The sequence below is a fragment of the Ammodytes marinus genome (genome assembly GCF_949987685.1).
Source record: "Ammodytes marinus genome assembly, chromosome: 1".
Taxonomy (NCBI): domain Eukaryota; kingdom Metazoa; phylum Chordata; class Actinopteri; order Uranoscopiformes; family Ammodytidae; genus Ammodytes; species Ammodytes marinus.
The window spans coordinates 3411117-3427417 of record NC_137230.1 but is presented as its reverse complement, the minus strand read 5'-3'; the positions used below and the strand labels follow the sequence as shown (position 1 = coordinate 3427417).

Sequence of the window (16301 nt, the reverse complement as noted above, 5' to 3'; positions counted from 1 at the left end):
AAGAGCATTGGCCCCAAGTGTCTGAGTAAATGAGAATGTTTTCAAATCTCCTGGCATTTGGGCATGTTGGGATGTCTATGTACGTCTGGAGATATAATGCACTCTGAAGGAATCTTGGAGCAATGCCACAGTTACGTGTTTAATATTGCTGTTTACAGGAACGCATGCTTTAGGGATGTAGAGGCAGCGTTCTTATATAAAGGCCAGCTAATGTAGAATGTGGAAATGTAATGCATCGTTATTGCCTTCAGTTTCAGTTCAGTAAAGTAATTGCCAATTTATTGAAAAATTGTCAACTCGTCGACTTAGAGGCATGGGCGTGACCGGGACCAACATTCATTCTGTCATCATCATTTGAAAGAGCCCTGGAAGAGATATGGAAGGCAAAAGAAAAAAAAAATATTAATAATAATAATAATAATAATAATAATAATAATAATAATAATAATAATAATAATAATAATAATAATAATAATAATAATAATAATAATAATAATAATAATAATAATAATAATACAATTAAGAATCTGAATGTATTATATAATTGAATAATCTGGTCGCATAAAGGAGCCAGTGAAACATTGATTACTCTTCTCACCTAACTTGTATGTACTGTATGTATGTATGTATGTATGTATGTGTGTGTGTGTGTGTGTGTGTGACGTTGTAGGAGAATAGTATCTGGAGGATGTGTGTAGCCACAAGCCCCGCTGAGGAAATATGTGGAGCACACACGGTTGATAATGGCATCCTGACAGAGGACAAAGACAGTAATGTGGAGCCAGGAAGGAATGTAGGAAAAATACACAGGTAAGAAAAACACCGTACCAATGCTGCGCTTTATTATGGAATAAAATAGATTTAATCGATTAAAGAATGTGCACAGAAAATAATCACAAATATGTTGAATGTTTAAGGCTATGGTTTGATGTGTGTGTTTTTATAGGCTAGGCTGGTTTGAGTTATTCAGGAACTGTGTTACCAATGTGGATGCATGTTACAAACACATCCACTTGTTAAAACAGTGCTCAATAGAGGTATAGGCTACTGGTTATAAAAAGAACTCTGATAATTCAGCGCTGAAAACTTACCTTTAAGTTTCAAAACTAAATATACTTTACCTTAAGATAGTGTGGACACAAAGAAAGACTGATAGACAGGGATATTTGTTTAACTCTAGTACCATTATGACAATTTGAATGAGTCACACAGGTTTTGTGCCTGAAGACTTTCAGACATAGGTTTTCAGCTGTGTCTGCTGTGTGTGTGTCTGTGTGTGTGTGTGTGTGTGTGTGTGTGTGTGTGTGTGTGTGTGTGTGTGTGTGTTTTCAGAGGCTGCAGCTTCCCGAGTGCAGACAAGCTGGCACCCTTAAACCGTCAGTTTCCACAGGGCAGTGCGTGGATGGCGGGGGAGAGAGTGAGGAGCGTTCACATCAAGGCCTGTAGCAGTGAGGTAATAGCAGCTGACACCGTTCCAATTCCCATACTTCCCTACTATTTAGTATGCCAAAAAAAGGGCGTGCCCCTGGACCCCCCTAGAAGGTCCTGAGTCCCCACCACAGTCTCCCGAATTCCCATGAGAAATACTGTATTACCTTAAAATGATTTGTTTATTAATCAAAACAAATATTGCACATTTTGTGTTGTATGACGGCCACTCAGGGAGCCTACGCAACCTCTGAGCCCCAGGGCCTAATGGCAGGTTGAGGCGGGCCTGGCAATATGGGTTCATGCAGTTATGCAAGGTACATCAACTTATATTGCACATATAAAGAATGATCAATATATGTTTAAATAAATATATGTTTTCCATTTTTATAGTAGGTAGATCTTCTTGACTTGGTCAATGACATATTGCCTAATTTGCATATTTTATTAAATGCTTTAGACTAAGTGTAATACAAATAGTATTTCTCATAATATGAAGATTCATCTGGTAAAAACATATGAGGATATCTATAAAGTGTAGTCATTTCTCACATTGGGGCAACATTTATGTAGCGGTCACAAGTGGTTCAGATTAATTTTGCTAGGATATCTATAAAGGAAAAAAAAAGTCCCATTCACCACATAGTGTGATACTAGTGTAACCTGTTGTGGTCATTTTCAGGACTTTCGTCCCGGATAGAGATTTTCTCACACATCCCATGTTGTTCAATGGGGTCATATTAGTCTATAACAGTTGAGATATTCTTCGCTTAATGAAGCGCATACAAATCGTATCCAGGACTTCTACTAAAGGGTTTATATGTAGGCTATGCGTATTTAATGACATATTGCCTCATTTGCATATTGTATTACATTTTTTAGACAAAGTGTAATACAAAAAGTATTTCTCTTAATATGAAGATTAATTTGGTAAAAAAGTATGAGGATATCTATAAAGTGTAGTAATTTCTCACATTGGGGCAACATTTATGTAGCGGTCACAAGTGGTTCAGATTAATTTTGCTATTAGAAATTATCTGAAGATTAATAATACCTTAATAATTTATTAAAGTTCAAGTTCGGGGCACCAGCTCTCCACTTAGGAGTGCAAAATAGCAAAAATGTCTCGTTTTATCAATGGTTTAAAATGAATGTTGATTAAGTCTAGTGATCAGTTAAAATAAATCAATATTAATAAAACCTAGTTTAATTATCACTCTATAAAATCTAATAATAAATCAATTATTATTGAGCTTACAAATCTGATAATATAACCACAATAGGCCTACTGAAGGTTAATGAATTCTTGACGTATTAGAGGTTGACATACCATAAAATATCCACACAAATGACTGACAGACACTTCTAGTTACAATAAAAGGGCAAGTTTATTTTAACAACAATGAATTTAAGGTAACATAATCCAAATATACCAGCAGAGAAACAACTATCACAAGTAAAAAAAAGAAGAAACGTCTAGAAAAATTTACCTCTGTACACAAACATGTGTACAAACAGGGGTCAGTGTGTGTGTGTGTGTGTGTGTGTGTGTGTGTGTGTGTGTGTGTGTGTGTGTGCGTGCGTGCAACAAAGGGAAGTTGTGGGAAGTTTTAGAGAACTACCAAAATGGCGGACAATCTTGTGAAACAATAAATCATAAAACCAAAATGCGGGAAGCTTGAATTCCACGCGATCTTTAACTTTACAATCAAGTCAACACTCGTGTATACGTTAACACTACGGGAGTGGAATCGAACGTAACGTGAGTGTGTGAGAAAAAGAGAAAGAGATAGTGAGCGCATTAGCACACAGAGAGAGGGAGAGAGGAGCGGAGGGGTGTTAACAAAGGTACCAACAGTAACCTATTCCCCAGCAGGAGAATAATGAAACCCAAAAGCACTTTTCCGTTGAGGAAAAGAAAGCATGAAAAGCACAGTATCAAACATTAAAAATCAAACAGTTTAGTGATCACTTTAGAGTACATCTATCTAACCTATCTGCCAAGATAATCTAAGCCATTCTCTTACTCGAAGCCGCTCCAGCGACTCAAGTCTCGTCCTTTTATGATTCCCGGTGGGCGATTCCACGATCAGGAACAAAGAAAAAGATGAATTAAAGTCCGGTTGGTCTCGGTGCTTGCCAGCTAAAGAGAGAATTCTGAGTCCGCGACCTCGGCGGGATCAGGGTGAATCAGAATAGTAGACGACGTTTTGAGGAAAAGAAAGCGTGGGTCGCCTGCTCTCCTTGTGATCACAGTTTAAAAGAAAAAAAGTGCCGGTGTTTCTCGCTTTGCTTCACTGAAGCCTTTTAACAAAGTCAGTCAATCAGATTTTGACCGCGGCCAGCTGATAAATAAGAAAAACATCCTTTTGTTAACAAAGGAGGGAGAGTCCTTTGTTGCTCCAAAACCAGAGCATCCTCAATGTGTTGCAAACTAATTCACGATCAAAGAGGCAGAATAACGCTGTAAATGGCTTATTTATACTGTACGTCTCAGAAAAGGTTAAGCCTCCTGTGGGCAGGTGACCCACAGGGTAGGAGGAGGTGTCCAGCGACCTCTCTGGCCAGTCAGGTGACACCTGGGGTCTTTGTCACCAGATTCAAAACTGCAAAGAGAGGGGTGACTTACATCCAGTTTAGGCCTGAGCTGGGCCCCCCTGCTGTTCACCATGAGGTGAAAGCATGTTGAGCTAATGTGTAGCCCTTTTAGCTAAAAGCAGCTGGGTCCTGCTGCAAAAGAAAAAAAAAAGTCCCATTCACCACGTAGTGTGATACTAGTGTAACCTGTTGTGGTCATTTTCAGGACTTTCGTCCTGGATTGAGATTTTGTCACACATCCCACGTTGTTCACTGGGGTCATATTATTCTATAACAGTTGAGATTTCCGCTAAATGAAGTGCATACTAAACTTTCCCAGGTCCTAGACTATATCTTATTTTATCCTTTTGTTCTTATTGCACCGTGGGTCGGAGAGAAACGAAATTTCGATTCCTCTGCATTTCTGGCACGTATTGTAAAGATTGAAAATAAAGCGACTTTGACTTTAGACTGATCAATACCTTTGTATGAATGCACTCTGCTTTACCTAGCCATTAAAAAAAACACCATGCTTAAAATAGCTCTAACCCTAACCCTATGAAAAAAATATTTTATCCCCTAAAGGAAGAAGTTACATAGCCCAAAAATGAACTGCACTCATGTAGATGGAACGAATAAATAAGGTTTGGCTGAAGTGAAGGTTACTGTAAAGGTCAATTCAACCATTGATGTGCCTCCACAATTGAAATGTGTCTCTCTGTTGGTGTGCTGTGTATTTTAGGACACTACCACATGTGAGAACACTCTGCATTTCCATAGTCTGACTACAAGCCCCCAGCATCTGGCTCTCATTTCCCCATCTGACCCTCTATCTTTGCCTGGATACACAGATGAAGAACTTATGGCCAACAACAACAACCTCAAGGTAAACCAATCTTTCTCTCAAAGTGTAGTCTGATCCACTATTATATTTAGAAGTATGTCAGTCTAAAATCATTCTAAGATCTCACACTGAAATTGGTAGGGGGGGAAAAACCCACGCAGGTATCTTTCTGAGTCTCTTTGACGTACATCTGTGTGTGTGTGTGTGTGTGTGTGTGTGTGTGTGTGTGTGTGTGTGTGTGTGTGTGTGTGTGTGTGTGTGTGTGTGTGTGTGTGTGTGTGTGTGTGTGTGTGTGTGTAGTTACCCATCCCAGAGGTGAATGAGGAGAGCTGCTGGGAAACGGAGAACACTGATCTGAGACCAGAAGGACAGATGTCCAGCAATATGACACGCTCCAATTCAACAAGTGTGTATCATTCAGCCTCCAAATTAGAAGTTCACCTATTATGCAAAATGCACTTCTTTAATGGTTTTTCAAGATTAATATGGGTCTTCAGTATGACAACACACTAGCAGAATATAAGAAAAACAAGCCTCTCTCTTTTTTATCTCCACCTTTCACAAAACCTGTGTAAAAAAAAATCCAGTCAGATCTGCACTTATGATGTCATAAGAGGAGAGATAAGTCACGCCCCCCCCTCCCCCCTCATTACCAACACAACTAAGCACCAACCCCACCTGATTTAACCACACCCCCAGATACCCCTAAATCTAAATGGCAGTTAGATTCCCACTGCTAGTTAGATTCAGGGCCAATCAGAGCAGACTGGACTTTTTGGGAAGGCGGGGCTTAAAGAGATAGGAGCTAAAATGGGGTGTTTCAGACAGAGGCTGAAAAGAGGAGGTTCAATGGCACTGTGAGAAATATAAAAGTTTGTTTATGGACACTTTGCCATGAAAACCGTTTCTAGAAGAAACCAAAATTACAATTTTGGAACCTGAAAATGTGCATAATATGTGACCTTAAATAGCAACATTACCAGTGATCTATCATCCAGTGAGAAGCGTTCATACTACTGCATTTCACCTGGCATGTGGGTAGAAAGCTGCACATACAGGAGGACGCTGCTATTGTGTTCAGAAGAAAACTAAGGCAAAGGAGAGAGGGGGTGATAGGATAATATGTTTATTATCTTCAGAGGATGTGTAGGGTCATGAAGCAACATGCTTTTAGCACCGGCAATCTGCACCACTTATGGGAAATGGGCTCCTAATTGTGGGAAGTGCTGCGCTTACAGTTTCACCGCTGTGAGATTGAACTGTACAGATGGGAGCATTGGAAATATACCCTGCGTTCCCAATCACATACTTTTTCTTTTTACTACACTACATACTAAAGTACAGAAGAGTTTTAGGGCCTCAGGAGAGAAAAAAAATCAAATAAGGAAGATTTTCTTATATTATGTTGAGAAATTTCAAGAATGAAGATGAATACTCCAAAATGCTATTGGAGTGAATGGGGCAACTATGTATTTTCAGCATACTACAATTGACGTGCATGTATTGGGACATCCTAAATCTTTTTTTGGCATACTAAATAGTATGGAAGTATGGGGATTGGAACGCAGGAACATAGTACAATGTCAGCTACAACAGCTAGTTTACAAGCAGGCATTATATCTCAAACCATAAATGATATGCACAATGTAGCCTGTAACAACACATCATGTAATGACAACATGTTGCGTAATAAAACTAAAATAAAAAATGAATACATATTCAGACCCTCATATGTATGAATCTGCCACATTATAGTAATAAATAGTACGTGATCTTTAATAGTAGCAACACTAAGTATGATTGTGCTTTAGAACTTGAGAATTTTGGTTCAGTTAATGAAACAACTTATCTTAAGATAATGACCATTAAAGATGATTTTATACAATTATGTTAAATAAATATACCCTACCAACATTCTACCTTACATCATTTATTTATAAAAGTAAATACCTTACCACCTTAAAGCTGGGTTATGTGATTTCTGATTGGTCAAAATTAACATGAGCTGTACACTTTGACCAATCAGAGCGAGGCTCCGATTCTCTGTTCTTATTGGCTGTTGGGACTGTCCATTCACTTTTGCAAGACTTTGTTGGTGTAGACTAGAGCGTGTCAGGGAGGGACCATAGGGCAGGGACCAAAGAGAACAAGTGGAGCGGTTGAGGTATTTGGATTCGAATCTCTATCCCAACTGCCATTTTCTCCCCAAATCCTCCACCCCAGCTTTAATCATACCAGTTATGAAAGAAGACATGTTATGAAAGCGACGATGCCACAAATCTCAAAATGTAGCAGTGCTTGAAATAAGTAATGTTTTTGCCTGCTGTGTCAAGCCTTAAGTGAAGTAGTAAATAAATCACAGGTGTGGTGATGCATTATATTAGGTAGTCTAGCTTTGTCTGTGTTGCTGGTCCCTCTGTGTGTAACTAAACAGGACCAGAGAAGGGCCATGTTCTAAATGCTGCTTTTGGATCTTTTTTTCTACAGTACCTTAGAATTTAGAAGAACCTTAGAATAAAAGTCAAAGTCGAAATTATTTCTATAGCACATTTAAAAATCAGTTGACCAAAGTGCTGTGCAAGATACATTACAAAACAACATATAAGATACAGTATATGGAAAAAAGTTAGGAGTGTCAAAGTCTCAACTTGTGTTAAAGGCCAATGCAACAAAAGTGAGTCTTCAGCAACGTATTAAACTGTTCAACAGTAGAAGAATTTTAGTACAAGAATGTTAAAGGGAAAGTCATTTGAAGCTAATGTTGATTTTGGGATGACATGGTGTGTGTATATACTGTATAGGTGTTCACCCTTACTGGATTGGGGATCTGGACAGCATCATCTTGAAGAGCCCAGAGCTGTATAGCAGTCATCACCATGGCAACGGCTTCTATAGAAACAGGAAGTCTCTGTCGCAGCAGCTGGAGTGTCCTCACACCACCACACAGGTGATTGATCAACACACTACTTTAAATAACACATTCATCTATTTGTATTTTCTTTTGGTGATAATATACAAGACACAACAAGTGTGTGCACAAAACTAACAACATTAAACAAGGACAAGGGAAACACAAATGTAGAGTGTGTCTGGTAAAACATACAGGCAATAACAGCAACAAGAACCAAAAAAAATAGAAATAAGACAATGGCCGCGTTTCCCAGATTCGATCGTTCTATGGGACCAAAAAAGGCTCGAAAGAAGGGTTCGGCTAAGAAGGAACGCTAAGATACGGGTGTAAGAGTGGGTCAGCTCCATCTTACAGTTCCATCTTAGTGAAAGAGCTACTTTCGCTAAAAACGAATCTGGGAAACGCATTCTTCTTTCACAGCGTTCTTAAGAGCGCTCCAAAGAGGCTCTTATCTCCAAAGAATCTGGGAAACGCGGCCAAGGTGTGCAACAGACCTGATGTGGACAGACTTGAGTTCAGTGAAGTTGTTACCTAACTTGACGACCAGCTTGGCAACGTTTTTTTTTAGGGCTCAGAAAAGGAACAGCTCCGCGTTGTATTATGTGTCTAGGGGGCTATTTAAAAAAAATAATGCAAATGATTTCATGATATGGTTCTTGCTGCTCTTTTATCAATACCAGTATTTTTATATGAAATAACAGATGTTTGTTTATCAATTCAACATTTTTCTTTTCTGGAAATCGATTGTTAAAACAGATAAAACAAATTATTTGCCAACTATTGTATGTGCAAAAGTTTGTGAACCCTGAGCTGCATTGCTTAAATCGAGCAGGTAAACACAATCAGGTGGCCCAAATTGAGTGATGAAATGGACCAATGTAATAAGAGATCTTTAGGGCAGAAATTGGGCGGCACTAGATAAAACGGAGATAAAACCAGGTCAGTTTAGGCTCACCAAAGTGAACCCATACAGGTCAACATGCCAAAAGGGAAAGAACATCTCATAGGATCTCAGGAATACATTTGTGATGTTGCACATTTGTCTGGGGACAGCTATACATTCATTAAAAAAAAGTTTGAGCTCCATCGGTCCACCGTGAGGGAAATCATCTACAAATAGAGAGCCTTAAGAGTGACTGAACATCTGCCTAGAGGACTTCCTTCAAAAATATCCACAAGCACCACAAGAAAAGTGATTTTTCTGGTAAAGGCCAACCCAAACATTACATTTGGAGATTTGCAGACAATTTGACACCTCCATTCTTCACTTGGGAGATGGTTCTTTTGGTGGTAGACACAATTGCTTTTTTGCCCAAACATGTCGGTTTTGGTTATGACCAACATTTTTTATTATGGACTAATCTGTCCACAAAATAGACTTCCAGATGACTTCAGGTATCTCCAGGTGCTCTCTGGCAAAGTTGTGACAAGCAGTTGTGTTCTTTTTTGAGAGCAGAGGCTTCTTCTGCAACCCTCCCATGAAAGCCATGTTGACTGAGTTTTCTTCTTATTGTGGAACCATGCACATCTGTCTGATGTGTGTCGTGAAGTCCTTGCCAACACCCAGCCCTATTTCAAATAGTATTAGAAAATATTTTTAGATGCCCAGGCCTTGTTTTAACTGAAAAGAAGGGTGTTTTTTTTTTGTTTCTTTTGAATTACATGTTTAAGAAATAATTATTTATTAAATATTGAATTACTGAATGATCTGTTTGAGCATGTCATCAATAAAATGTTAATACATAGGGGAGAACGGGGTAAGTAGGCACACTTTTTACTCTAGTGAGAATTGCTTATCACCTAAACATCTTTCAATAGTCATTCCTACATTAAATTGAAGCTTAAGGTGTTGGCTTGAAATATGTACCCCTCACTTTTTCTATCTTATTGTAATAAAGAAGAAATTAATCATCAAAGACACCCTTACACATTGTGACAACCAACCCCATCAAGGGGTCGGTTGTCAAACACTATGGGGTTGTTTGTCACAATGTTATCTTAATGGCAATAATCTTAAAAAGAAGGCAAGAAAGTAGAACTAAATTTGAAAGTTTAATTGCATTGTCAAGTTGACAAATAGGCCTACATAACTTACGGCCTTGGCAGCTGGTCTAGTTTGGGATGCACTGGGTTGTTTTGATTTTGTTGCCATTTTTTCTTTTACATGCTAGCTGCCTTTTCCTGCTCTATTCTTTCCTTCTCTGGGGTGTCAGTGAGGATACAGCTTGACAATTTCAACCATCTGACAACTAATTAGCTTGCTAACCACAATCTAAAATATAGTTTACCCGTCACACTTTGTATGGGTAACAAGTGTTTTGTTAAAAACCCATTGTGTAAAAGCCTAGAAGAAAAATACTGAGGAGCTAAATATTTTCAATTTGACATGAAAAACACAAACAGTCGTCTCACCTCAAATTCAGCAGTCTAACTCCAAGGAAGACTATGTAGGTGACCTCTGATCCCAATTCTGGATATTTACATACCAAAATTTCATAGACAGCGTCTTCTGATTCCGAGATATAACGATAACCAACCCGTGTGACAAATTACCCCGTTCTCCCCTACTGTTACATAGGGGAAACATTTAATTTAATTGTGAAATAATTCCCACAGTGTGTGTGTGTGTGTGTTTGTGTGTGTGTGTGTGTGTGTGTGTGTGTGTGTGTGTGTGTGTGTGTGTGTATCCCTCTCCAGCCTGTGCCTCGTCCCTCCCGCTCTCTCAGCTCTGCCCAGCTGGTTCACTCCTGCAGCAACGTGCAAGCCTTCATCATCTGTAACATTGTGCTGATGAAGGGTCATGGAAAGGTAGGAACCATACACACCACTCTAAGTAGACCATACTAATGCCTCGTTTCCACCGAGTAGAGCGGGTCGGGTCGGAGCGGCTCAGAGCAGGACAGCTCGCTTTTAAGAATCTCGGTGGTGTTTCCACCGCCGACCCTACCCTTACCTTTAGGCTGGACTGAGATAGCCGGCGCCAGAATATGGGTCAGACTATCGGGCTGTGGAACAACTGTGGTCAAGCCAGCGGTCTCTCGTTTTTGCATGGCCAAACCGGCTGCTTCTTTATTTATTCCCCTCATGTTGTTGTGAGCGTATTACGCCGGTAAATGCACAGAGACGGCTCGGTGCAAACCGACAGAGACAGTGAGCGAACATCGCTGGCTGCGGCAGCTACGTGACATTGTAACAGTGGTAGGCTACACAGTGTAGACTATCCCACTGATTAATTTAATGACGAGGAAAAACCCCACACAATAAACTGTGCTCACATTTTTTGCCAAAACACAAGACTCTCTTCACTCTTGCCGAGGTGACTACACACGGCGGAAATGATTTGTTCGACCAATAAACGCACAACAGTGTGTAGCTCCGCCTTTTCTGCACCCTTTCGGGCGGCTGGTACCCCAACGGAGGAGTACCGAAAATAGGAGCGGCTTAGAGCGGTTAGGCACGCTTATATCCGTACCCTACCCAACTTTTTGCCAATGGAAAGCCAAAATAACCGGATCGAACCGCTCCGACCCGACCCGCTCTACTCGGTGGAAACGAGGCATAACTTCTGGGTATTACGCATAGATAGTATATAAAATGTATTACGTCGACTACACTACTTACTCTAACTGTTAAGCTTTTGCTTCACTGTCTCACTTTTGACAGAGAATGTTGACTCCACATCCACTTGCTAGCTTCTTCCACATTTGAACTGCATCCATAGGTTTTCCACCATCATTATAGACCTACTTCACCGGTGGAAGCATGAAGGTGTATTGAACTCTGAGATCCTATGTAGTATAAATGTGCAAACATTTTCGAAATCGGTTCATCCTAGCCTGAGAAAAGGCAGAAAGAGTGTTTATGGTGTCACTGTCTAACCCTACATTTTCCCATGTGTGACATCACGCATGGGGAAATGTAGGGTTAGGATTAACAGGACAGCTGGGCCAAGGAAAGACTGAGGGAAGAAAAACCTCATTCATTATATTATAATAGTGATTTTATAATGATAGAACGCTGGTTCTGTATGGGTGAAGTATTCCTTTAACTCTGACATTAGCCTCACTTATGTTATAGTCACTTGCCACACTGCCAACTTGTTCAACTGTTCTTTTACTTCCATTGTTGTTTGAAGCTGTTATCCAGTGCTAAGCTGTCTGAATCCTAGTTCAGTCACGAATACTTTTGTCAAAATAGAAGTTAATTTCAATTAGCAGAATACTTTGCAGTAATTATGTTTGGCAGTATGGTTCTGATCTGGGATCTCCACACCCTCCACGCGCACACGTTGAAGGATTAAGGCAGAGAGAGCCATCCCTCTGTCCTCCATGAGCTACATGGAATTCCAAAAGGTGTGGAGATCTGCAGCAAGGACCCCCTAGGGTTCAGAACATAGCAAGCGTCAATGACAACAGAAATGACATTGATAGACAAATACAGTAAACAAGGAGGTAGTGTGGTGGAGGTGGGTAGCAAGAGCTTGCAGAGGAAGCAGCACCAGTAGGCAGGCTAGAGCAGCTTAAATAAGGCGCCACTTTGAGTGGATGGCCAATGGGATGCTAGAAGCGGAAGCTGGCTGTCAGCTGACGTGCAGAGTTTGACAGCCGGCTTGACTCCGTATCCTACCTGAACTAATGCTATGCTCCATTTCTGCTGCTGTTCCCAGGGTCTAGGCTTCAGTATAGTGGGAGGCAGGGACAGCATGTTTGGACCCATGGGAATCTATGTCAAGAGCATTTTCCCTGGAGGAGCAGCCGCTGCTGACGGAAGGCTGCAGGAGGGTAAGGCTTTCATAACGGCATCCAATGTGCACCCAGACTGAACACAATGACTAAATAAAGTAGTTTTGAAGTCATGCATAAGAAATTCATTGAATCATTTTTAAATGTACATCATCATATTCCTTACAATTTATGGAAACACTTTACAATAAGGGTAACCATTAACAAACTGTGTTAATACTTAGTTATTAATGGTTAGTTATTGATTGGTTAACCATTAACTGTGCTTGGATAATCAATGCTTAGTTAAGCATTAACTAAACATAGAGCTAGTTAATGGTTGTGCAGCATGAACTAAAAGTTATCTAATGTACCCTTATTGTAAAGTATAACCCAGATTTTGAATGATTTTGCAAAAAGTTAAAATGATTAAATGGCGCTCACCAGAGCAATGTCAAATCCTTTTGAATTACTCCAGATAGAAGACATCACACTGTCACCAGTTTAGTTCATACAGTTCATTCCAGTCATTTAGATGTGAGTTAGTGTGAACCTCAAACATTCTGCCATATGAGTTCTTCAGTTTGGACTGTATTGTGTCTAATAACTATTATTATTTCATGATGTGTAAATGTGTACATTGTGTCACCTGTGTCTGGCCAGGTGATGAGATCCTTGAGCTGAATGCAGAGTCTCTACACGGGTTAACTCACGATCAAGCCCTGCACAAGTTCAAAGTATGTCAACTCAACGAGGGTCCTCACAGCAGTATTCTTCTCAGCTAAGGGGTTATCAGGATCAAAACAAAGCAACTCAACCGGATTTTATTGATCTAATACTGCAGGGAGGAACAATTTGGCTACGCTAACTTACTGACTGAAAGAGTCTGCAACGTTCACCTCAAATATACGATGATAGAATATACAAGTTAAGTGGAAAAGGCCAAGATTTTTATTTAAAGATATACAGTCATGGACAAAAAACTGTCTCACCCAGAAAATGATTGCAATAGCAAATGCTTTGGCATTAATATTTTTATCCCATCATGCAACAGTTGAAAAAACTTTGCGGGCATGTCAGACCTACACAAAGTCGCTTATCAGTGGTTTCCCTCCTGAAAATCAATATCGGTCGGGCCCTACTCCATTCTTTAGTATGCTGGTTTCCATACTTCAAAATGTAATTGGATGTATAAGGGCATCCGGGTAGTTTTGGCATACTGCACTTGACGTGCATGTTTTGGGGCATCCTCCATCTTTTTCTTGCAAACTAAATATTATGGAAGTGTGGATATTGGAGCGCAGGGTTAATTTATTTTAAATGTCATTCATTCATGCAGCAAATGAAGAAGGGTGTGCTGACGCTGGCGGTGCGGACCAGCCTGCGTGTGGGGGCTCTGTGTGGTCAGACCCAGCTGGCTCAGCTGTGCCGCTCCCGCTCCCTTAGCTCCTCCAGCGGCATGGCCCGGGTCAGCGTGGACATGGGAGAATACAACTACCTGAACAACACACTGACCCAGGGTCAGCTCACTAAGGCCAGAGACCGCGTCATGATGGAGATCATACTACAAAAAGGTCAGCCTCACACGCTGACACTGGAGTTATTTAAAACTCACCTTTTATGCAAATAGACTTTTTCATGGTTTATCAACATTAATATGGGTCCCCGGTGTGAATAGAGACTCCCACACTATGAGAGAAAACAACCCTCTCTCTTTATCTTCACCTTTCTGAAAACCTGTGTTCAAGAACCCCAGTCAAATGTTTCTCCCCTTGTGAAGTCATAAGGGGAGAAACCAAGCCCTCTGTATTACCAACCTAACTAAGCACTACCTCAGCCTGTGATAAGCCACACCCCCAGATCCCCCTGAATCTAACTGACAGGTTAATTCTAACCTGCAGTCAGAATCAGGGCCAATCACAGCACACTGGGCTTTTTGGAAGGCGGGGCTTAAAGGGACACACTCTACAACAAGAATTTCAGACAGAGGCTGAAAAGAGAAGATTCAGCAATGGCACTGTGAGAAATATAAAGGCTTTTTTGGACACCACACCATCAAACCAGTTTCTAGTGGGAACCTAAATGACCATTTTGAACCTGAAAATAAGTAATATGTGAACTGTAAACGTACAAATATCTTTGTTATTTTATAATTTCAAATAGGAAAAGTTTTCTTGCTTTTCAGGGTTACATCTGATTAGAAATATCTTTTTAAAGCTATAGTGCGTAACTTCTGGGAGCCTATTATATCAGGCTTTTTTCCTTTCTGTTTTACTGTTTTTTTTAGTTTAACAAAGGTCACCATTTTGGGTCGTACTCCCCTCAACAAGAAAACTAATACATCGGTCGAGTTCTCCTTTTAAAACATCACTTCAGGCTCTGGTACTTGATCATTTGATCATTTGTCATTATTTTCTTTATAATTTCAAGAAAAAGCGTTTTGAGTCACTCTGAAAGAGAGTCGGCACCTTATTTGTATGGCTCTACTGCCATTCAATGGCGTGAAAATGCTAACTCATTTTTGGAAAATTAAACAGCCACCGTTAGTGATATCTCAATATAGTTCATAATATCATAATACAAGTGAGTCTGCCTGTGTTGTTTCCCAGAGGCTGGAGTGGGTCTGGGTATTGGACTGTGCTGTGTTCCATCTGGGGACAGATACCCTGGGATCTACATCCACACCCTGTCTCCTGGATCAGTAGCACACATGGACGCTAGACTGCGGTGAGGAGCTACACAAGAGTATACACGGATGGAAACATGGGTTGGACGTTGGTTGGACCTCTTAGATCTTGTATCAATACAGGCAGTAACCTTCTTTAATAGTTAGTATATATCAGGTACTAAGAACTCGGGGCACTCATGGTGTAGTGGTTGGAGTAGTTATTTGAATGTCATTCCCCTCACTGCCCCATTTCATCTCTGTCTCTCCACTCTATCATTAAAAATATATAAGATGCCAAATAATAATCTTTAAACAAAAGAAAGTAAGAACTCCTGTATATGGTATACTCAGCTGACCCAGTGAACGGAACAATGGTCCTTAGCTAAACACTGTTGGAACTCTTTCACACACTTTTCCCCCTTTCTTTCTAACACATGTTCCTGAACTTCCCCCTCTGCCTTCAGGTGTGGGGATGAGATCATGGAGATCAACAACACTGTGGTTAACAACATGGCTCTGAATGACGTTTACACAGTCCTGAGCCAGTGCACGCCAGGTCCAGTCCACATCATCATCAGTCGACACCCTGACCCCAAAGTATGCAAAGCCTCCACTTCCTTTCCTTTAACCAGTGTGTGTGTGTGTGTGTGTGTGTGTGTGTGTGTGTGTGTGTGTGTGCGTGCGTGCGTGCATGCATGTGTGCGTGTGTGTGTTGGGTTGTAAGTGCTAACATTTTAGACAAGGCTAATATCAGCATGTTAAAATGTTCTCATTTCATAGCAATCTATCCAATAGCTGTTGGAATATTTGAACCAGAGTGGTCAGCATTAATACCTGTCTGTCTGTCTGTCTGTCTGTCTGTCTGTCTCTGTCTGTCTGTCTGTGTGCCAGGTGTCAGAGCAGCAGCTGAATGATGCTATCGCTCAGGCAGTGGAGAACAGCAAACTGAGAAAGGACAAGAGCCAGTGGAGTATTGATGGTAACATTTTTACACGTCCACAAATTCATTTCCAGGGTCTACGGTATGCTGTTACAATACTATTCTCATTTCTCCCCCAAAAAATGATACTTGTACTTTTCACGTGTCACTAGATGCTATACTGTATTTTATCTTCTGCATTGTCATTTGCAAACATTTGCTCATAGATATCA

The 16301-nt window shown here is 40.4% G+C and overlaps 1 protein-coding gene across 3 annotated transcripts in view; it reads left to right on the top strand.

Moving 5' to 3' along the window:
* il16 (interleukin 16) overlaps window positions 1-16301 on the top strand; it is a 51105-nt gene that overhangs the window by 13003 nt on the left and 21801 nt on the right. For all 3 annotated transcript variants that reach the window (XM_080034347.1, XM_080034348.1, XM_080034346.1), the window contains exons 4-15: window positions 671-810; window positions 1333-1453; window positions 4748-4891; window positions 5150-5255; window positions 7651-7796; window positions 10458-10568; window positions 12427-12541; window positions 13145-13218; window positions 13821-14055; window positions 15091-15208; window positions 15614-15746; window positions 16041-16128. In XM_080034347.1, coding sequence (XP_079890473.1) covers window positions 671-810; window positions 1333-1453; window positions 4748-4891; window positions 5150-5255; window positions 7651-7796; window positions 10458-10568; window positions 12427-12541; window positions 13145-13218; window positions 13821-14055; window positions 15091-15208; window positions 15614-15746; window positions 16041-16128 — 1531 coding nt within the window. The remainder of the gene's footprint in view (window positions 1-670; window positions 811-1332; window positions 1454-4747; window positions 4892-5149; window positions 5256-7650; window positions 7797-10457; window positions 10569-12426; window positions 12542-13144; window positions 13219-13820; window positions 14056-15090; window positions 15209-15613; window positions 15747-16040; window positions 16129-16301) is intronic.